Raw genomic sequence first — 23,745 nt, 5'->3', positions numbered from 1 at the left:
CAATTACAGAAGAGTATTTAAGATTACTTTTTTTGACCAATGAAAAGAGTTTATTTAATCATATAATTATTAATCAACCAATAAGAGGAGAATATTTAACTATGTGATCAATAATTGACCAATAAAAAAGTTGATCTATCATATGATACAGTTTGCTTTTTTATGAAAACTTTTTAAAGCAATTTTACCCTTTTTAGACATGGCCTTCAAACATTAAAATTTTAGTACATATTCCCAATAGTATCTCTATCAATTTTTAGCTCAACTTTGAAGCGTTTTGTAGCCATTCTTGCAAAGGGTAGACGCTTTGAGCATAAGAAAAATGCGCTAAAAACCATTATTAGATGTTGACACCTTAGTTTTGAATTTTTGATTTTATTTTCCTTTTTGATAAAAACTGAAATATCTTTTTGATTTTCACTGGTGTCCTGGATAGGAAACAGGTTTTTGTTGAGTTACGTATGACAAGACCTATATTTCTATGACCGGGCCTGTATGACGGTTCAGCACATAACTTTCATTAAATCACAGCTGATCATTTTTGTGGATTTTTTTAAAAATTACTCTTTTACCCAGATTTTCATAGTTTTCCCCCAAAAAATCACAATTTTCTCATAGCTACAGCTTAGTTAATCTAAATTTATTCAAAGAAAAGTATAATAGATGACAGCTGACTATGGTATTGTCCATAACAAGATCTTTCAGAATCAATTAACTAATCTAAGATTTGTAGTCTAGAAGTTAGGTAAAAGTTATTTGAAGTTGTTACATGAATTAATGCCTAAACAGTTACACAAAACTTAAGTTTGTTTTGGTAGTCAACCCAAAAAAATACTCACTTGTTAAGTCCCTCATGCATGCCTCATGATTTGTTATAACATAGTTCCTGGCTGTAATAAGATGTCCCTCTGAGGTTCCACCAATGAAGTTTAAACTAACATGCTTCAGAATCGGCAATGATTCTGTATAAAGTTTTCATTGTAATATTGACACGCTATCTTGCTTAATATTGGTTCCTTGCTGACTTGATGTCTAAATAGTTCCTCTGTTATTGTTTGTTCCTGCTCATCATCATTGGAAACAGTTAGTTCCGTATTGTGGCTGCTTTTACAGGTTTTGATGGGTTGTGGTTGCAGTTGAAATGATGGTGGTTGTGTGAAATTCTTGCCATTGTCAGACACAAACTGCACCAGATTCTTGTTTACTCTGGCCTTTAATGTATTCAAGTAAACATTGTGACCTGAAAGTATTGGGACAGGGTGGTTTTAGCTGTTCTGGGTAATGAGTTTGGATCTACTGCAGTTCATGGTAAAATAATGCTGGTAACAAATGCTTCCTGGTTCATGATGTGACAGTAGATGGCTGTTCATAGAGCAGCTTTTCCAGCAAACAGTAGGCTGTCCCAGCTGGCATTACTAAATATGGAACTTTAGTAGAATATCAGGGACTGGCAAATTGCTTTTTATGTATTTACTATGACTTACTTTTCTTTACTTTTGGTGGAGAGAGATTAAAACATTTTGTTTTGGGGGTTTAGTTTGTTTCTAGGCTCCTTAACAAGATGGTCGATATAGAAAAGATTGTCACATGTAACACCAAAGAACTTAGGATGTCTGACTTATGGTACTTTTTCAACAATGACTACAGTGCCTGCTTCATTCGAAAAGGTGGTAAAGACTACTGTAGATGATTTGGCTGGAGAAATTAATGGGTTCTGACTTTTTAACCAATCATTAAGAACTGCTAAGTATGCTTTTATGTCCTTGACATAAGGATAAATAAGAGGACTTATGCTGTTGGAGTTGTCAGCAGAGCAAATTAGATGTAATTAGAGTGAGGTGTTGGCATTTATGAAATACACAGTTCAAATAGTAAATGGTATAGGACCCCTTCTTGTAGGTCAGCATGTTTGGCAGATTTGTATGCATATTTAGATCCTCTGATAACAACAAATTGTTGTCTACCTCTAAGGTATTCACTTAAAAACGTTACATGTACTCATTCAAGTCTAGTGCATTAATATTATGCAGTAGAACCTCATTGTGTATAGTGTCAAAAGCCTTTGAAAGATAAATGGCAACTGGCACTGCTCTGATAACTGGTTTCTTATTGTTCAGGCTGTTGTTGATTAAGGTTTTAATACTCTGTAAGGCAGTGGTGGTAAACCTGCCTGTGTGAAAGCAATAATGTTGGTCTGCAAGTTTAACAGCATCATTCAGGTAGGGACGAATCATGCAGGCAGGATAAAGAAGTGAGACAGGGCAGTTGCTGGAACCCTAATTATCAAGTTTCCCTGGTTTCAGTAATGAAATAATTTTACCAGTCCTCCATATGCTTGGTGTCTAGAAGTGATTTACTTGTCAATACTACAATGAAAACATTGTACAAAATCATTGCTGATTCGGATTTGTTTAAACTTTTTTGGTGGAACCTCAGAGGAACCTTGTATCACATCCAGGATCTATGTTTTACCTACAAATCTTAGAATAGTCAATTGAGGTTATTGATCTTGTTACAGCTGTCATCTATTATACAGTTTTGCATGAATTTTAAATAACTAAGCTGGAAATGTGAGAATATTGTGATTTTTTGGGGAAAAACTATGAAAATATGGGTAAAAAAGTAATTTTCAAAAAAATCCACAAAAATGATCAGCTATAATTTGATGGAAGTTATGTGCTGAACCGTCATACAGGCCCGGTCATAGAAATATAGGTCTTGTTATACGTAACTCAAAATAAACCTGTTTCCTATCCAGGACACCTGTGTTTTCTATTAATTGTCTTAAAAAACAAAGAATATAAGCCATTAATCATTAAATTCTGATAACTATAAGTGGGTTAAAATTGCTTTCAAAAAAGTTCTCATAAAAAAAACATTGTATTTGTTAATTTTTAATAGTAAAATATAATTTTGCACATTATTTTTTTAATAGTGAAAAAATCCACTAATTTGGAGTTGGAGCATTTTAGATAGGCGACAATGAAATGTAAATTACACTAGTACCCAAGGTTTTATATAAATAGTATCCTACTCGTTGCTTTAAAACTTTGGGTACTTCTATTGAATTTCATACTAGTAGTATCCAAACATGTAAACCTCTTATTTTGATCTATAGAAGGGGTAATTTTGTTCATTGTCATTTGGGATGTACAACCATTAATAGTTTCTCAGTTTCGGAGGTACGGTTTTGTATCAGTAATCTAAAGGGATAAGACAATGGCTGATATATGATTTACATCCCCAATGACGTTACACATAATTACCCCTTTATTAGATTAAAATTATTGGTTGAAGAGTTTGAACAATCAACATTAATATATAACTTTGAGGACTAGTGTAATAAACAGACCATTGTCCTCTCTCTCTCTCTCGCTCTCTTTTAATTAATAGGCAAGTAATATCATAGAATTTTTCCTATTAATTTTATAAAAATATAAAGATATGTATATTGTAGTTTTTATATGATAATTTTAATAGTATTTTATAAATTATACCTTAGTCAAAATTTAAGATTATATAATCTAAGTTTCAAATTTAAAAATCTTCCAAAATTGTTCTCAAAAAAGTTTTAAAATCAGCAGGGAGGGAGGGGACATTGGGCTGTTAATTACACTAGTCACCATAGTTTTTTAGAATAATGTTATCTTTTTCGTTAGCTTAACAACTTTGGAGATTCTTATATTAAATTTTAATTGGTTGTTTCAATAAGTTTAGTGTCCAAAAGTTTCAACCACTAATTTTATTCCATAGAAAGGGTAATTTTGTGTATTATCATTTGGATTGTACATCAGTTAATCGGCCATTGTCTTATCCCTTTAGATCCCTAGCTGATTTTTTGTATATTTTTCATATAATTTCCACTAAGTATCTTAGATATAGAAAATTTGTATTATAAATAATATTTGTAATTTTAATTATAAATTAAATAATTGTAATATTGCTTATGATAAAACCGTCCAAAAATAAAATTAACTTTATGCAAAAAAAGGTGTTTTTAAAAGCGAAGCCTTTCTATAATTAGGTTCGGTCTGTCCGTCTGTCCCTACATGAGTAGTTAGCTCTTTTCGTTAATTTAAACAGGTTGGAATTGCATTATCAATTTCAAACTTTGCATGATGATTCCTATACCACGGATAGATTTTTTCGTTAATTTAAGCATGTTAGAATTGTCCTATCGATTTCAAACTTTGCATGGTGATTCCTTTAGTAGTTAGGTACGATTTAGAAAGCGTAGCAACTCTATAATCATTACCAAAATGTCCGTACGTCCATTTTTAATATGTTGAATTTTTTACTTTTATAACAACAAATTTTTATGTGATCTAATCATCGGATTGATCTGATTTTTTGTTATATTGATTCCTGGGACAACAAAGTATAATGTAAGCGAAGCAACTCCATAATTAAGTCCTAAATATACAAGTGTTAATGTCCGTTTGTCCTACCGTTTCAGTGCTTCGCTTTTATGGATGTTTTCATCCTTGTTAAACTAAAAGTTTATCAAATTCAGTTGGGAGATTTTATAAATTTTATTTGACGGATTTTTTTTACAAAATTAATATAGCTTAAGCTTTGTATCCTGAGCCGGATCTTTAAATGTGTAACCCAATAGCGATCTTTAAATCAAATGGCTACGCGTGGCAACGGCTATATGAGATCTTTAAATCACAACCACTTTTTGAATTTTTTAGTGAAATTTGAAAAATAACAGTAATAGTACGTAAAAACTTCAAACATTTAAAAATCTATGTTTGATTGGCAGCACTAGCAATGGCTATGGCTACGACTGCGGCAACGACTACGGCCACAAGAGAGAGAGAAAGAGAGAGAGACAGAGAGAGAGAGTTAAAAAACTACTTTTTACAAAAGGCCATTAATAATAACTTATGCGTATTACCTCATTAAAGCCTTTATTTCAACCAAAAATATTTTCGTTTATGAACACTTGAGGAGGGGAGAGTTGATGTTGATAACCTTTTTAAAAGCGAAGCTTTTCTATAATTAGGGTCGGTCCGTACGTCCGTCCGTCTGAGATAGATATTTTTTTTCGTTAATTTAGACATGTTAGAATTGTCCTATCGATTTCAAACTTTGCATGGTGATTCCTGTAGTAGTTAGGTATGATTTAGAAAGCGTAGCAATCGTTACCAGAATGTCCGTACGTCCATTTTAAACATGTTGATTTTTTACTTTTTTAACAAAAAAATTTTATGTGATCTAATTATCCGAATGTTCTGATTTTTGGTATACTGATTCATGGGACAACAAAGTACAATATTATAAGCAAAGCAACTCTATAATCAAGTCCTAAAAATGTAAGTATGTCCATAAACATTATCCTGTATCAAGAAGTTTTTCAACAAATTTACTCACAATTTTGCTTTGACTCTTATTCATTTATATTCTGATTATTCAGTTCTGACACTATACAAGTGTTAATGTCCGTGTGTCCTATCGTTTCAGAGCTTTGATTTTATGGATGTTGTCATCCTTGTTTCTTTTTATTTTGGATTTAAGAAGAAAAAGTAAAAAAGAATTTTTGGGGTGCGATTTCTCTTGGGAGGGTGGGGGATCCTCTCCCAAAATAGTCATAAACCTTACCGGAACCTATGAGAAGCTACCAGGTTAAGGAGAACCCGATCAGTTCAGCGGTTAGCAAGATCATTCGGTACAAACAGACAGACAGACAAATACACATCCTGTTACTTTATTATAAGGATCTTGCTAACCACTGAACCAATTGAGTTCTCCATTGTAGGGAAGTTTCAATTTGGTTCTGGGATGTTTATTTTGCTATTTTACTCCAAGCTTTTAAACCTTTTTTGTTGGCCCGGCCCATGCAAATTGTCACATTGTGTGTGTGCGTGTGTGTGTCTGTGTGTGTGTGTGTGCGTATGTGTGTGTTTAAGTCTAGGGTTGTGTGTATGTATGTGTGTAAGAATGTATGTGTGTTTGTGTGTATGTATGTATGTATGTATGTATGTATGTATGTATGTATGTATGTATGTATGTGTGTATGTATGTGTGTATGTATGTATGTGTGTATGTGTGTGTGTATGTATGTATGTATGTATGTATGTATGTATGTATGTATGTATGTATGTATGTATGTATGTATGTATGTATGTATGTATGTATGTATGTGTGTATGTATGTGTGTATGTATGTATGTATGTATGTATGTGTGTATGTATGTATGTATGTATGTATGTGTGTATGTATGTATGTGTGTGTATGTATGTATGTGTGTGTATGTATGTATGTATGTGTGTATGTATGTATGTATGTATGTATGTATGTATGTATGTATGTATGTATGTATGTATGTATGTATGTATGTATGTATGTATGTATGTATGTATGTATGTATGTATGTATGTATGTATGTATGTATGTATGTATGTATGTATGTATGTATGTATGTATGTATGTATGTATGTATGTATGTATGTATGTATGTATGTATGTATGTATGTATGTATGTATGTATGTATGTATGTATGTATGTATGTATGTATGTATGTATGTATGTATGTATGTATGTATGTATGTATGTATGTATGTATGTATGTATGTATGTATGTATGTATGTATGTATGTATGTATGTATGTATGTATGTATGTACAGGGTGCGCCACATAAATCCGGACTTTTTCTTATTTTTAAACAAATGAACATAAAATCGTCAATTTTAAAGATTTTATGGAATTTTAAAAACTAGAAAGCAAACTAGGTATATGACTATTAGAATATTCAATAAAATCGCCGCCAGCCTCAATCATCGCCTCTACCCGCCCCCTGAACAGCCCGCCGACCCTGGTCACCATATCCCTGTTCAAGCAGGCGAAGTTCTCCATGATAGGAGCAGTGAGAGAGGTCTTCTTGGTATGAGCGCGTCTATTGGTTCATGCTTTAATGGCGCTCCAGGCTCAAAAGTCCATTGGATTAAGATCGGGGCTGCTGGGAGGCCACATATCCTTAAGGAGTGAGTAACAGCAGGATCCAAATTAACCCATCTTTTAAGCTACTCTTTGACACGGCGGCTCTCATTTGGGCCACAGTTTAGCTAGAACAACGTTTTATACCTTTTTAAAAATGGCATGAAGATTAAGATAGGGTTATCAGCGCAATACATAGTCTAAAACAAGTTTCAAGGTTCCATATGGGCCCCTGAAGTCAAGAACCGAGAAATTTTCAAGATTTTTGACGTTTTTGACATCTTAAAATCTACCACGATCCACTTTGTCGGAGCACTACAGCCAAGTCAGCTGGGATAGAGAGCTCTAGTCTTTTCTAGTGTTTTCACTAGGTATCTGTTAGTATCTCCAGCAAGTTACACTAATCCATCTTACCTACAGATGGGCTGAGGTCAGATTTAGTAGGCCCAAGTCATAAATCCACGGTAATTTATCTGCGCAATTCGAATCTGCCTTGTTGAATATATGCGCGGCCAGCTCGGCGTACACGTCCTCCATCGTCCAAAGATTTTCATGGGCAAAAAGGTCATTACCTAAGCTTTTTATAGTGGGGTCAAACGTCCTGATTGGTCAAGTAGTTTTGGCGCTATGGCCGTTTAAAAAAAGTCCGGATTTATGTGGCGCACCCTGTATGTATGTATGTATGTATGTACAGCATGACCCTCGAAAAAGTATTTTTAAGCATCTGCAGCCCTTATTTCTCAATGAATTATTAAAAAATGCATATGTCCTTGTTCTCCATAGTATTCCACGTAAGTAGATATAAAAATATTTTTTTTACCTCCATTAACACCGGAGATTTTTAGAGCTAAAGTTTTGAAAAAGTGACTGAGAAAAAGAATTTTTTTTTGTTTCTCTTATTTTTTGGATGGTTATATTATGTTTTTCTGGCAACTGAATAATGAGACACAAAGAAAAACAAGTTAACTAAATATTTCTTTTTTATTCCACCAAAAAATATCAATTTTTAATGGCAAAAAATACTACTGAATGAATTGATTATTTGCAAATTTTAGGTTATTTATTAACCCTTATTTATAGAAAAGGATTAATTATGACAGTTGCTCCGCCTACTTTTCTGACATCTCAATTATTTAATAGGGGGTAAATTAAGCTTTTTAGACTAAAAAATCATTATGTTTATTTTTATTTTCTTTATAACTTTTTTGTTATTAAAATTAGGATTGTGAAACAAAAACAATTTTCCTGCTATATTCATAGAGATTTATTTGGTTTTTTAATCTTAAACAATTTTGCCTAATAAGTAAGTTTTTCAAAATATCATTAAACTAAAAAGACTCAAAAAATATGTGTAAAAAAATGCTTTTTACTCAAAAACTAAATTTTTTATTTCATTTTTGTATAAAGTTTCTGCTAGTAACAAAAATAAAAGGATTTCTAGCTTAATTTTGCTAAAAAAGTCGTTTCATGTTAAAAGTTACTTTTTCCTCAGTCACTTTTTCAAAACTTTAGCACTAAAAATCTCCGGTGTTAATGGAGGTAAAAAAAATATTTTTATATCTACTTACGTGGAATACTATAGAGAACAAGGACATATGCATTTTTTAATAATTCATTGAGAAATAAGGGCTGCAGATGCTTAAAAATACTTTTTCGAGGGTCATGCTGTATGTATGCATGTATGTATGTAAGTATGCATGTGTGTATGTTTGTGTATGTCTAGGTTTTGTGTATGTGTATGTATGTATGTGTGTGTGTGTTTGTGTGTGTGTGTATAGTTGTTAAAAACACATTTAGGTTGTCAAGCAATAAAAATTTATATTGGAGTAAGGGATAATACAATGATTGATAAAATAATTTTCCAGTATGGCTTTGAAACTGATCAATACTAGTCTCAGCCATACTGAAAAATCATGTATTGAAAAGTATTACAAACAATTTTCCACGGATATTAAAATATATATCATAAAATTTCAAACTGGATCAAGTAGAGGGGTTGGATGGAGGTGGGGAGTTTAGCCTGCTGCGAGTTTCCCTTTTCGAGAGAACATGAAATATATGGTGTAACATCCAAGTAATAATATATCCTCTATTGGGGTATAAAAATAGCATTAAACCATCCCAAGGCTTGAATCTAAAGATAAAATAGCTTAAAAACTATCCGTGATTCTTCTCTTCCCGGGACCTGGTAAAAAGCTTCCCTGTAAAGGAGAACCATGTCGGTTTAGCGGTTAACTCCTGTTGTCTATCTGTTTGTCTGACTGTTTGTCTGTCTGTTTGTCTGTCTGTTTGTCGTCTGTTTGTCTGATGGTTGTTCGGCTGTTTGTCTGTCTGTTTGTCTGTCTGTTTGTCTGTCTGTTTGTCTGTCTGTTTGTCTGTCTGTTTGTCTGTCTGTTTGTCTGTCTATTTGTCTGTCTGTTTGTCTGTCTGTTTGTCTGTCTGTTTGTCTGTCTGTTTGTCTGTCTGTTTGTCTGTCTGTTTGTTTGTCTGTTTGTCTGTCTGTTTGTCTGTCTGTTTGTCTGTCTGTTTGTCTGTCTGTTTGTCTGTCTGTTTGTCTGTCTGTTTGTCTGTCTGTTTGTCTGTCTGTTTGTCTGTCTGTTTGTCTGTCTGTTTGTCTGTCTGTTTGTCTGTCTGTTTGTCTGACTGTTTGTCTGTCTGTCTGTCTGTCTGTTTGTCTGTCTGTTTGTCTGTTTGTCTGTCTGTTTGTCTGTCTGTTTGTCTGTCTGTTTGTCTGTCTGTTTGTCTGTCTGTTTGTCTGTCTGTTTGTCTGTCTGTTTGTCTGTCTGTTTGTCTGTCTGTTTGTCTGTCTGTTTGTCTGTCTGTTTGTCTGTCTGTTTGTCTGTCTGTTTGTCTGTCTGTTTGTCTGTCTGTTTGTCTGTCTGTTTGTCTGTTTGTCTGTCTGTTTGTCTGTCTGTTTGTCTGTGTGTCTGTCTGTTTGTCTGTTTGTTTGTCTGTCTGTCTATCTTTCTGTCTGTTTGATTGTCTGTTTAATTGTCTGTTTGTATGTCTGTCTGTTTGACTTTCTGTATGTCTGTCTGTTTGTCTCTCTGTCTGTCTATCTATCTGTCTGTTTGTCTGTATGTTTGTCTGTCCGTTTGTCTTTCTGTATGTCTGTCTGTTTGTCTCTCTGTCTGTCTGTCTGTCTGTCTGTCTGTCTATCTGTCTGTCTGTTTGTCTTTCTGTATGTCTGTCTGTTTGTCCATCTGTCTGTCTGTTTCTCTGTCTGTTTGATTGTCTGTTTGTCTGTCACACACTGACATCCTATTACTTTTATATAAGGATCCTTTCACCCTCAGAGAGGAGGAAGACTCTGGTACCCAAAGTTTTATAACCAACTAAACTTTGAGTACTTTTGTTGAATAATTTTGTATGGTTGGTTACAAATTAGCAGTGTCCAAACTTTTCAACTAACAATTTGATTTACAGAAGGGGTAATTTTGTTAGTCATCACTGGGGATGTGTATCAATATATCGTCCATTGTCTTATCCCTAACGATCCCTGTTTTTGTGAATTTTGAATTTGTTGTTGTCTTTAATTGAAGAACGAAGCTTCTCTATAATTAGGTTTTGTTCAAAGAGAGAGAGGGGACAATGGACTGTTTATTACACTAGTCCCCAAAGTTTTATAATAACGTTTTCTTATTCCTTGGCCTAACAACTTTGGGGACTTTTGATTAGTTGGTTCATTAAGTTTAGTAGTCAAACGTTTCAACCATTAATCTTAATCTGCAGAAGGGGAAATCTTGTGTATCATAATTGGGCATGTACATCAAATTATCGGCCATTGTCTTATCACTTTAGATCCTTGGGATTTGTTTGTTTGTTTCCATTCCTAATGTAAAATTAGTGGTTAAAACGTTTAAACACTTAACTTAATAAATCAACCCATTAAATTACACCAAAGTCCCCAAAGTTGTTTAACCAACGAATGAGAAAACCTTGGGGACTAGTGTAATAACAGCAAAATGTCCCCTCTCACTCTCTCTCTCTGGTAATTAACGATTTTTAAATTCAACAATCCACAATTTTTTTATAATTTAAAAAGTTTTTTAACAAAACACTTTTTGTATGAAATAATTATCCTATTAATCTGATTTTTAGAACAACAAGTCCTAAGAATGCCCTTAGTATCCTGTATTTAAGATATTTTGCAACAAATTTAATTACAATTTTGTTTAGACTCTGATTGTTAATGTTTAGTTATGACACTGCTAGCAGGCGCGTCCCATGCATTTAGTGGCTCTATATAGAAGGGTAGAAAAATAGCTTAAAACCATACTCATACCTGTAAAATAGCCTAAAACCGCCTCAAGGCCTACACGAAGCTTCCCTCTAACGGAGAAACATATCGGTTCAGCGGTTAGCGAGATCCTTTGGGACATACAAAATACTCTTACTACTTATATAATAGGAGGATACATGTGTTAATGTTCGTTTGTCCTACCGTCGTCTTATATTAGAGCTTCGCTTTTATGGATGTTGTCATCCTTGTTTTATTATTAGCTTTAGTCGGAAGGTAGTCATATCAACACTTCCAGTATGGCTTCCAAACCGATTAATATCCGCCGGATTAGAACCGGTACTCAGCCACACTAAAAATCATGTATAACATCGATATACAGACAATTTTTCACAAATATTAATAAAAATCATAAGATTTGAAACGTGGTTTGTTAGCCCGTGCCTTTGGCCCCTCGGGGCAAACAAAACTGGTTCTTATCTTATAATGTTTCATTTGAATATCCGCGGAAAGCTGTCTATAATACGATGTGACAAATAAATATTAGTCCATTAATTATTCCATCGGCTTTCTCGAATTATTAATAATAAATAAGCAACAAACATGGGTATCGTTTAAACCAACAAACTATCATTATATAAAAGTAATAGGATGTTTGTTTGTCTGTCTGTTTGTCTGTCTTTATGATTATATCTCTATTTGTTTGTATGGTTTTCTGTTTGTTTGTCTGTCTGTCTGTCTGTCTGTTTGTCTGTCTGTCTGTCTGTCTGTCTGTTGGTTTAATAAGATGAATTGCAAAACGTTTCAATGGCTAATTGTATTCTACAGATTGGGTAACTTTGTTTATCATTATTGGGGATTTACATCAATCTATAGGCCATTGTCTTATCCCTTTAGATTCCTAGATTATACCAACCTACTTCCAGTCTAAAAATTCTTTTTTTTGCAGTTTTTTGAGAACATCCAAAAATGTTTATTTCTTAATTTCAAGTTTAAGTTAGTTTTTGATACCGGTTTGGTTATAGAATTTTTTTATATAGATTTTCATATACATTTAATATTATATCCTTACAATAAAGTAACAGGATGTTTGTCTGTACCAAAGGATCTCGCTAACCGCTGAACCGATCAGGTTCTACTTAACTGTGAAGCTTCTTATAGGTCCTTGGAAGGTTTTAAACTATTTTATGGGAGGGTGTCTTCATCCCTCTTCTTCCCAAAAATATTCTTTATTTTTTTGAAAATCAAATTTAATATTGGATGAGGTCGACTTTTCCCCCTCCTACCTTAAGAGCCCCTAGAGGCTTCTAGGGGCGTAGCCGCTAGTGTATATATATACAGTATGATTATATAATACTGACAATCAAAAAGTAAATGCTCAAATAAGCTTCCAAAAAACAAATTTATATATCTTTTAGACTTTTCCTACAACATATTACTTAAAATTTTGTAACAGAATAGTTATTTCTTTCATCGTATTATAAACGGCTTTCCGCGGATATAGAATGTACAATTATGAGATTAAAATTAGTTTTTTTAGCCCCGAGGTGCGGAAGGCACGGGCTAAAAAAAACTGGTTTTAATCTTATGATTGTACATATTTTTTATTCGAAGAAAGCTGGATATAATAAGATGCTAGACATAGTTTTTTCGTATGGATGAGAACCGGTTCCTATCCACCGGATTTGAATGAATACGAGAAAAGATTTTCTAACAAATTATGCCTTAAAAACCGATTTTCCAAAATGCCTTTTTAAAAATATTTATGAAACATGACTAAATGTGCAAAATGCGTACATTTTTAAATTAAAACTGCGCGGCTTGTGTCAATAGTAGAGAATGTCCTGCATAACGTTTGAATCATCATAAACTCTAGTTTTCGGAAATATAACAACCATTCTTGTGCTACGCGTAAAGTATAGGAGCTACGTGGTAAAATGTTCCAACTGACTTAAAAATTTTCAACCTTTTTCTCACATTTTATAATTTATAATATTTTTATTTAGATTGTATTTATTGATCATAATTTAAATTATTTTTCCATAATGGCTTCAAAACCGATTACGGATTTGTAACCATTCGATTAGAACCGGTTCTCAGCCATATTGAAACATCATGTATAGCATCATATTGCAGAAAATTTTCCACGAACATTTGAATAAAATCTTCAGCCTGTCGAGGCAAACAAAACTGTTTTTAAACAAAACTGTTTTTGATCTGATATTTTTTTCATTTTAATATCTATGGAAAGGTGTCTATAATACGATGCGATAAATAACATTGGGTTGTTTATTACCCCAATCCCCAAAATTTTATAATGAACATTTTCATTTTTTGAATTTTGATTGTTTGGTAATTTAAGTTGAGTTTCCAAATGTTTCATTCACCAATTGCAAATCCAAAGATGGGGTAATTTTGTGTATCACAATTGGGGATGTGCATCAATTTACCGGCCATTAGAACCCTGAGTTTTATAGTTTGTTATTTACAGCTTTGTATTATAGACAGCTTGCCGCGGATATTATGCGGATAGTATGACTGAAAACCGGTTCTAATCCAACGGATATTAATCGGTTATGTAATTACCTGAGGCATATAATGATAATTAGCGGCTGTGTCCTTAGCATCTAGGGAGCTGTGTTAAGTTATTGGCAAAATTTTACCAGATAAACAAAAATCCTTTCTACTAGCGGCTAAGCCCCCTCTAATCTTTAAAAGCGAAGCTTTTCTATAATTAGGGTCGGTCCGTCCGTACGTCAGTTTGTAACGGATAGCTTTTTTTCGTTAATTTTGGCATGTTAGAATTGTCCTATTGATTTAAAACTTTGCATGGCGATTCCTTTAGTAGTTAGGTACGATTTAGAAAGCGTAGCAACTCTATAATCATTACCAGAATGTCCGTACGTTCATTTTAAACATGTCGATTTTTTTTTTACTTTTTTAACAACAAATGTTTATGTGATCTAATCATCCGATTGATCTGATTTTTGGTATATTGATTCCTGGAACAACAAAGTATAATGATATAAGCGAAGCAACTCTATAATCAAGTCCTAAAATTGTAGGTATGTCTATAAACATTATCCTGTATCAATCAGTTTTCAACAAATTTACTTACAATTTTGCTTCGACTCTTATACACTTAAATTCTGATTCAGTTCTGACATTATACAATTGTTAATGTCCGTTTGTCCTACCGTTTTAGTGCTTCGCTTTTATGGATGTTGTCATTCTTGTTTTATGAAGATTTCCATGACTACTCAATAATATTACTAATATTGGACTTTTTATTAATCAAGTCTAAAAGTTTTCTAATTCGTTCAACAACATTTAAATTTTTATTAACTTTTAATGAATTTTGATTGTTGAGTGTCCAAATGTTTCAACCACCAATTGTAATAATAAAGGAGTAATTTTGCTTATTATCATTGGGGATGTAAATCATTTTATTTGCCTCATTGGTTGTGCTACCTATGGATGTTTTCATCCTTGCTGTTTTTTTTTAATTTTTAGGAAAAATGAGGGGTATTGTAAATAGTCCCTTTCGTAACATCGCACCTAATGGGGCGATTCTTTGTATTTTTTACAGTAGCTTTTCTTCTATTTCTAGCCCCTGCGGGGGGCTCTAACCCTGCGGGGCCAATCACCTAACCCAATATAACCTAACCTAACCTAAAATAACCTATACAAAGCCATTTTAAAAATACGACGAATCGCCCCTTATGGGGCGATGTTACAAAAGGGACTATTCCAAAAATGAGAGTATCATTAGTAATACTATTATTAATATTAAACATGTTTTTTATAAAACTTTGGGTACCATGCAGAATAATATTAGATATCCATCTCTCTCTCTCTCTCTCTCTCTCTCTCCCCTCTCTCTCTCTCTCTCTCTCTCTCTCTCTCTCTCTCTCTCTCACTCTCTCTCTATCTATCTCTCTCTCCTTTTCTCTATCCCTCTCTCTCTCTCTCCCATTCTCTCTCTCGATTGAGTGTCAAAACTTTTTAACCAATTATCTTAATTTATAGTAGGGATAATTTGTTGATAATCATTTAGAATGTATAAAATTTTTTAATTAATTGTCTTATCCCTTAAAATACACTGTTAAAAATAATTTTTTTTTTTAGCATCAGGTAATACTATATATTCTTCACATTAATGTATAGTATCAATCCGTACGTACTAGGAAAAAAACCTCATTACGATACAAGGATGTTTTCAATGCTGTGTTTAAGTATTAGGTAATGTTCTGTGAAGTAACATGTAGTGCTAAATAATGTATTTGTCTGTAGAGTATTATCCAATACGCTCTTGGGAATAAAATTCAGTACAGTAGAAGTAATTTTTCATTACCCTCCTTCGCAATTGTTGTTACCCTCTATCATAATTCTTGATACTTTGTAGAGTATGAAACTGTTTTACTTTGTATGAAAGATCAGTTTATAATATATGATTATTATATGTACATATACATTTTGTTATATCAACAAACATACCAAGCAGAGCCATAAAACATTAATTTAAATGTAAATTTAGTAAAAAAAATACTTTAAAGATGTTTAGGACTAAACATTATCCTTAAAAATAAAAACTATGGTCAGTCATAATTACAAAAAACAAAATTATAATTCTGAGCATAAATAGTAACATTTCATCTTTGTCTAAAACGACCAAGCACAAAACACTTCCATGAGAGGTGTGCACGGATGGTGTCTGTTTCAATTATTCTTTACAGTACAGATTCGTACCCTAGAACGTATGAATAGTTACTATTTTAATAAACCATTCTCTTGCGTATTGTCTGATACCCTACAGCGTATGAAATAGTACTAAATCAAGAAACATTTCTACAGCGTATTTTCCGATACCCTACAACGTATAAAATATTACTATTTTTATAAACTTTTCTACAGCTTATTCTATAGTACCCTAGAGCGTATCAATCGATACTAAAAAAATGTATGGGTTCTGTATAGTAATAATTATTGTGTTATATAGTATTACATAGTGCTATATATTAATTATATAGTTGTAGCGTTCTTACGGGTCCAATACTCTCCAGAGTATCAATTGATACTAAATAAAAAAATTATTTTTAATAGTGTATTAGGAAAAATGAGAGAGTCATTGTTCCTTGCTGTAATACTAATATCAAACAAAGGTAAATGTAAATGGTATTGCTTCAAAATATATATTTGAATTAGGGTCTGCCCAATTTTTTGGCCGGATTCAGATTTGGATTCTTACAAAATTTTGCCCCCTAAAAAAGCAGATTAATCCGTGGATTGCAGATTCTTGTTTTTTTTGCGGATTGCGGATTTTCGGATTGTGGATTGCTGATTTCAGCAATACATATTCTTAAAGATATTTTTCTAAATAAAAAATATCTAGCCCCTAAAGAAGTAATTTTTAACCTTTACTTAACCTAACCTAACCTAAAATAGGCATTAAAAATTACTGTGAAATAAAATAAAAAAAGCTTTGAATGCTACCCACGATTTTACTCGCAGTTAAGAAAATACTTTTTTGGTTTTGTCTGCCACAGTGGCATAAAGATTAACAATCTGAATCCGCAATTTGAATTTTTAGTTTAGTGAAACCTTAAAGTGAAACTGTTTTTAATTATGACCATTATGTAGTCTCCACCGGCCTTGTTGGAGACCTTGGAAGCAGAGGATTAATGACCCAAGTATATTACAGACGGACTTCTCACTAATGTATAAAAGCTTCGCTAATCCAGCAATTTAAATGTATTATATTCAATCATAGTATACAAACAACTAACAATATGTATACTAAAGTAACAGAATGTTTGTCTGTGTGTCTGTACCGAATGATCTCGCTAACCGCTGAACCGATCGGGTTCTTCTTAACAGGGTAGATTCTCATATGTCCCGGGAAGGTTTTTAACTATTTTGGGGGAGGGTACCACCACCCTCCCAAGATAAATCACAAAAAATCTAATTTTTTTTTACGTTCTCGACTTTAGAAAGAGAGTGCAACGCAAACATAAAGGTCAAACGCAACATAGACATGTTTTTATATAAAAAAAAACATTAAAAGTGCCACTAGAGGCCTCTAGGGTCATATACGCTAGTATTTATAGAATGCATTTCATTGGGCGAGGTACCGGAGTGAGTAAGTATAGGGGTTGCGTATAAGGGGGAATGGGTTGGAACTCAAGATCCGTCTACTAAAACTGCTCTAGCGACCTTGCTAGTAGACATAAGTCAATAAAACACGGTATATAGACACGGACACTTGATACCATAGTTGAGATATCTTATTAAAAACTTCAGACTTCAAACAATTAGACAAACAAACAGACAAACAGACATATGTACTGCAAGATAGATAGACAGACAGATATATAGACATACAGATAGACAGACAGACAGACAGACAGATAGATAGACATACAGATAGACAGACAGACAGACAGACAGATAGATAGACATACAGATAGACAGACAGACAGACAGATAGATAGACATACAGATAGATAGACATACAGATATATAGACATACAGATAGACAGATATACTGACAGACAGACAGATAGAGCGAGTGTCCAAACTTTTCCACCAATATTTGTCTAGTTGAAGCCGGTTATGAGAAGAAATGTTATTGACCCGTGGTGTCCAAACTTTTCCACCAATATTTGTCTAGTTGAAGCCGGTTATGAGAGGAAATGTTATTGTCCTGGTGATCCCGGGATCGATGAAAATCTTGGCAACAAAATTGCCCTGCTCCGACAAACAGTGGACAGACTGCAGTTCAGAAAATTAGGTAAGTGCCCCCAGAATACCCAAAGTTTTTAAAATTAACCAAAGTTTTTAAAAAGTACCCAAAGTTGTTTTTTAAACCTGAAGTTTTAAAAAAGTACCGAAATTTTTTTAAAAGTACTGAATTTTTTTTAAAAAGTACCCAAGTTTTTTTTTTAAATCTAAAGTTTTAAAAAAATACCGAAATTTTTTAAAAAGTACCCAAAGTTTTTTAAAAGTGCTCAAAGTTTTTTTTAAACCTAAAGTTTTTAAAAAATACTCAAAGTTTTTAAAAAGTACTTAAAGTTTTTTAAAAATACACAAAGTTTTGAGCCAACGAATGAGTGGACTTTGGGACACCCTCTCACCCCCCCCCCCCCCCTCAACCAAAATACTTAGGGAGGGAGGGGACATTGGGCTGTTTATTACACTAGTCCCCAAAGGTTTTAAGCAACGTTTTCTTATTCGTTGGCTCAACAACTTTGAAGTATGATTAGTTGGTTCATTAAATTGAGTGTCCAAATTTTTAACCACTAATTGTAATCTTTAAAGGGTAATTTTGTGCATCGTCATTGGGAATTTACATAAATTTATTGTCCATTGTCTTATCCCTTTAGATCCCTGTTTGATAAAGTAACACGATGTCTGTCTGTCTGTCTGTACCAAAGGATCTCACTAACCATCGAACCTATATGGTTTTCCGTCTTTACAGGGTATCTTCTCATAGGTCCTAAGAAGATTTATAACTATTTTGGGGGAGGCTACCACCACTTCCAAAGATAAATCGCAAAAAAAACATAAACCCCATCTAGCGGCGAAAAATATTTTTTTGGTAAACAGCTTAGCTTAACATAGATCAAAAAGAGAACATTTTACATGCTCCTAGTGGCCTCTAGGGGCGTATCCGCTATTAATATCTAAAGTAGAGAAATGTCTGTCTGAAGATTAATTTATTGCTATCCAATAAACTGTTTGTCTAAAGTCAGACAACGGTAGGACAAACGAACATTAACACTAGTAGAGTGCCAGAACTTAATTAGAATATATATGGGGTATTCATTCCTAAACAAAAAACTGGATAGGAATATCACTCTCATTTAAACAATTGCAACAAAAAGGTGATGTTAGCAAATGATTTGTTGGATAAAATAATGAAACGTTTTTTCATTTAATTCAGTTATTTCATTGTTGTGTTTTTGTTTAATTTTAATATTAAAAATAAAAAAAATCTTCCAAATTAAATAGAAAAAATCTTTGAATTATTGGTCAATTTAAGTTCAAAGATTTTCTTTCATTGGAAAAATTTTAATTTAAAAAAAAATTTTATAAAAAAAATCTTCTAACAACAAAAATTATCATAATCCAAGATGGCGTCAATACATGTAAAATAATATTTTCAAACCAAAAAATTCAAACTAAAATATCTTTTTGCACAGATTGAATTTCAAAAATCGGTCTGACAGTTTTTCCAAAGTCGGGAAGATCTATCGAATGAAAAAGGTTTGAAACCGATAGAACATTTCTTTATACTAAAACATATTTCAAAGAAATGAGTTATTTAAGCATAAAAATGATACTGGAGAAAAAAATGATAACGGGGAAAAAATGACTACCTCGGGAGAAAAAAAGAATATTCACATCTACTATTTAAGGGGTCGTTTATGTGATAATGTATATTTATGTAAAATTGTAATTTTGTTGCAAAATGTCAAAAAACACACGCAAAGGATGAAAACTTATCTATAATACAAAGCAGTACGATGTCTGTCTGTCCGTCTGAAGCTTAAGATCTCAGTAACCATCAAACCGATTGGGCTGTACTCTTCAGGGAATATACCTACTGGTTCTGGGATGGTTTTAAGCTATTTTCTTGAGGGGTGGGACACCCCCAACCCCCAAAAAATGAAAACTAAACCCTCCCCCCCCAAAAAAAAGTTCTTTAAAACTAAAATTAGAAAAAGGGGGTCGACTAACACCACCCCAAAAAAAATTATTTTGACTTTTTCTTTTTAATTCTAAAATACGAAAAATTAGGTTGATCAAACCTCGTGGGGCAAAGCCACTAGAGGCTAGAGGCGAAACCGATAGTATCATAAAAAAAGCTGTTTTCAAAAAAATGTTTAAATATTTAAGGGACATACGGACTTATAAAAGACCTAATTTGAAAATGAGAGCTAGCTGTTATGCGTGGACTTTAAATAATGATAAAAAAACATGTATTGCCTACAAACAGTTAACATGCCAAGTTTTAAATCAATAGGACAATTCTAACATGCCTAAATTGTAAATTATTTGTTTAGAAAAGACCTCAGATGGTGCTCCAACTTTGGATGTTTTGAGGTGAGATTTGGTGGTCGAAAAGTTTGGACACTAGTCTTAATAGTATTATACTCCAGGGAGAGAAAAAGAGGGGGGGGGGGGACAATGAGCTGTTTATTCACTGGTCCCCAAAGTTTTATAATAACCTTTTCTAATTTGTTGGCCTAGCAACATTGGGGACTTTGGTAAATTTTGATCGGTCCGTACATTAAGTTTGTGTTCAAACATTTTAACCATTAACTTTAATATACATTAGGGCTAATTTTGTGTATCATCATTGGGGATGAACATCAATTTATCGGCCATTGTCTTATCCCTTTAGATCCCTGGATTGGTTCGATTCTTAGCTCAACATCGCGTCATAACAAAAGACATTAAAAATTGGTGGTATGCCTAGAATTTGGGGTTCTTCAGTGAATTCTGATTGGTTGGATCATTAAGTTGAGTGGCCAAACGTTTTAACTATTAATTGTAATCTACAGAAGGGGTAATTCTATGCATCATCATTGGGAATATACATCAATTCATTATCTCTATTTGTTTAGGTTATTACTTCCAAATATCGCTGACAAAGAACTTCTGGCAATGACAGCGGAACAGGTTTTACCTAAGCTGGATCTTTAAATCATTTCAATGGTGCGCCAAATCGGGGTGCGCCGAATTTCAGCCAATCACAGCGCGGCATTTCGTAAAATGCTGTGCTCTCATTGGTGAAAAGTTGGCTCACCCCGATTTGGCGCACCATTGAAATAATTTAAAGATCCAGCTCTTTATTATTCCTTTCATTCGAAACTGATCAATTTCCAGCCTGGTGGATTAGAACCAGTTCTCATCCATACAAAAAAAAACTGTGTCTAGCATCGTGTTATATCCACTTTTCTACAAATTTGAAGATGCACATTTATAAGTTTAAAACAAGCATCTCCGGGCTTTAATAACTAGTTTTAATCTTATAATTGTACATTTTATATCCGCAGAAAGCTGTTTATAATATGATGCGAGAAATAACTATTTACATAACTAATTCTACTGCAGTTCCTGGTTTAAATCAAACCTTTATTTACCTCATCAATTACCTCATAAAGGCAGAGCTGCTGTCTTAGACACTTAAATGTCAGGTCCAACAACCAATTTCTCCTTTTTTGTCCAAACACCCTGGGTATTGGGTAAAGTAACACCAACAGACAACCAACTCTTTGATTCCATGACCTTTGTCTGTAAAACCTAACTGCGCATGGTAATGAGTTGCTCCTCTTTTTCCCAAGGAATTCTTCCTTCTCTAACTATCATGTCTTTTAGGCACCTGACATAGACCTTAGATATTCCTTCAAAGGAAATTAATCAAAATAAATTTTTTACTTGAATATCAATATACTTTATAGTCAAACAATTTAATGTAATTTTAGATTGCTGCTAAGAGGAAAGAGATGCGAGACAAGTCAAATGAAATATTGAATATTGAAGAGCCAACCACTGCACCCACTACAGCTGCACCTACTACTGCAGCTCCTACTTCATCTGGAGGTGATAATAGTGCCGCTGGGGGAAGCGATGTTACATCCGGTGCAACTGGGGGAAGCGATGGTACATCTGGAGCATCAGAGGGAAGTGGTGCTACATCTGGTGCAACAGATGGTAGTGATGGTACATCTGGTGCCACTGAGGGAAGTGGTGCTACTTCTGGTGGGACAGATGGAAGTGGTGCTACATCTGGTGCAACAGATGGAAGTGGTGCTACATCTGGTGCAACGGATGGTAGTGATGGTACATCTGGTGCCACTGAGGGAAGTGGTAGTACATCTAGTGCAACGGAGGGAAGTGGGGGTACATCTGGTGCAACAGGGGGAAGTGATGGTACATCTGATGCAACAGAGGGAAGTGGTGGTACATCTAGTGCAACGGAGGGAAGTGGGGGTACATCTGGTGCAACAGCAGAAAACACTGCAACATCTGGTGAAACAGAGGGAAGCGGGGCATCATCTCAGACAGGAAATTCAAGAATGCAAAATCCATATTCTAAGCACTGTTGAATACAAACAAAAACATAAAATTAAAACCTGTAGATTAACTCCTTTTATTTGCATGGTTGGTCAAATTCCAAGACCAACAACTTTTGCTTTTAGTTGACAAAAAATACATACTAGAAATGCTTTTTATCAAGTTTTTATTGATTCTAATGGAAAAAATCTATTTTTCTGTAACCAAAGCAATTAGTAGACTCACAACTATGGCCTAACACATAACGTATTGTTGGAAATGTGATAAGTATGAATCTCAAATCATCTTAATGTCATGACTAAAGACATTAGGAATGGTTCCTACTGTTATTATATTAGATATGCGTCACTAATAGAAGGGGAAATCTCTTGGCCCAAATCAGGTGCAACGTATTACCAAGCACAGTTAGGATTTCTAGACAAAGGTAGTGCAATCAAAGAGTTGGTTGCACTACTTAACCTAATACCCCGGGTGTTTTGTACATAAAAAGGAAGATATATAACACTCCTTAGTTATCCTTGGTTGTCCAACCAGATACTAAAGTGTAATGGACAACAGCCTTGCCTGTATAAGGTAATTTATTTATATATATATTAAAACTGACACACTGACATACCAATCCTTATCAATATTTTGAGTATAGTCCCTTTCGTGACAACGTCTATAAAGATTTGTTTGCTGTATTTTGGCAGTAGCTTTTGATAGGTTGTTAGGTTAGGTGATTGCCCCTCAGGGTTAGGCAATTGGCCCCACAGGTTAGAGCTCTCTGCAGGTGCTAGAAATAGGAGTAAAGCTACTGTGAATATACGACAAAACTACCAACCACTTTTTGTAAAATCCATGAAATTCTAAACTATAAATAAGTTAATGTACATTAAACATTTTAAACATTTCTTACATAGGTTAGGTTAGGTTATAGGCAATGGGGCTGAGCGCCCGCGGCTAGGCAGGCCAGGGGGCCGAGCTTTGCGGCCATGACCTTCTAGCATTAAGAAATTTTGTCTTTTGTAATGTTGCGGTTTTGTAACTGTCGCGGTTTTGTAATGGGGTGGTTTTGTAACTGTCGCGGTTTTGTTATGGGGTGATTTTGTAACTGTCGCAGTTTTGTTATGGGACGGTTTTGTAACTGTCGCGGTTTTGTTATGGGGCAGTTTTGTAACTGTCGCGGTTTTGTTTGTCGCGGTTTTGTATCCACTCCCGCATAAGAGGCATTGTCTCAAAAGGGACTATACCCAATAATTTTTTTGATAATGATATGAACAATTGATTTTGCATTGAATAAACTAGAAAGTGGAAGTGGAGCTTCTGTAAGAAGAAAGAAAAGGAATTTCATCTATAATGATAATCTTAACAATTGACTTTAATCATCTATAATACAAAGTAGAATGATGTCTGTCTGTCTGTCCTTCTGTCCATCCCATAAGATGTTGGTACCACTGAACCGATTAGATTCTACTCTTTAGGGAATATACCTAATGGTCC

The 23,745-nt window shown here is 33.9% G+C and overlaps 1 protein-coding gene across 1 annotated transcript; it reads left to right on the top strand.

Moving 5' to 3' along the window:
* The first annotated feature begins 2,186 nt into the window (after positions 1 to 2,186).
* LOC145307021 (uncharacterized) lies at positions 2,187 to 22,295 on the top strand. The gene is made up of 5 exons (XM_080149360.1): positions 2,187 to 2,219; positions 17,782 to 17,971; positions 20,247 to 20,286; positions 20,811 to 20,865; positions 21,672 to 22,295. The coding sequence occupies exons 1-5, from the start codon at positions 2,187 to 2,189 to the stop codon at positions 22,293 to 22,295; spliced, it is 942 nt and encodes a 313-aa protein (XP_080005486.1).
* Positions 22,296 to 23,745: the final 1,450 nt, after the last annotated feature.

Source organism: Acartia tonsa, chromosome 15, assembly GCF_053477335.1.
Source record: "Acartia tonsa isolate MP-2025a chromosome 15, ASM5347733v1, whole genome shotgun sequence".
Classification (NCBI taxonomy): domain Eukaryota; kingdom Metazoa; phylum Arthropoda; class Copepoda; order Calanoida; family Acartiidae; genus Acartia; species Acartia tonsa.
Note: the sequence above shows the minus strand (reverse complement) of the source record. Positions and strands in the feature narration are given on the sequence as shown.

What these genes read in the sequence shown, in the direction of transcription:
- LOC145307021 (XM_080149360.1), top strand. Translation starts at nt 2,187, where the DNA reads ATGTTGGTCTGCAAGTTTAACAGCATCATTCAG. An exon ending in AGTTTAACAGCATCATTCAG is followed by an intron (nt 2,220 to 17,781) that starts GTAGGGACGAAT and finishes ATATTTGTCTAG; the next exon opens with TTGAAGCCGGTTATGAGAAG. An exon ending in CCAACTTTGGATGTTTTGAG is followed by an intron (nt 20,287 to 20,810) that starts GTGAGATTTGGT and finishes CTATTTGTTTAG; the next exon opens with GTTATTACTTCCAAATATCG.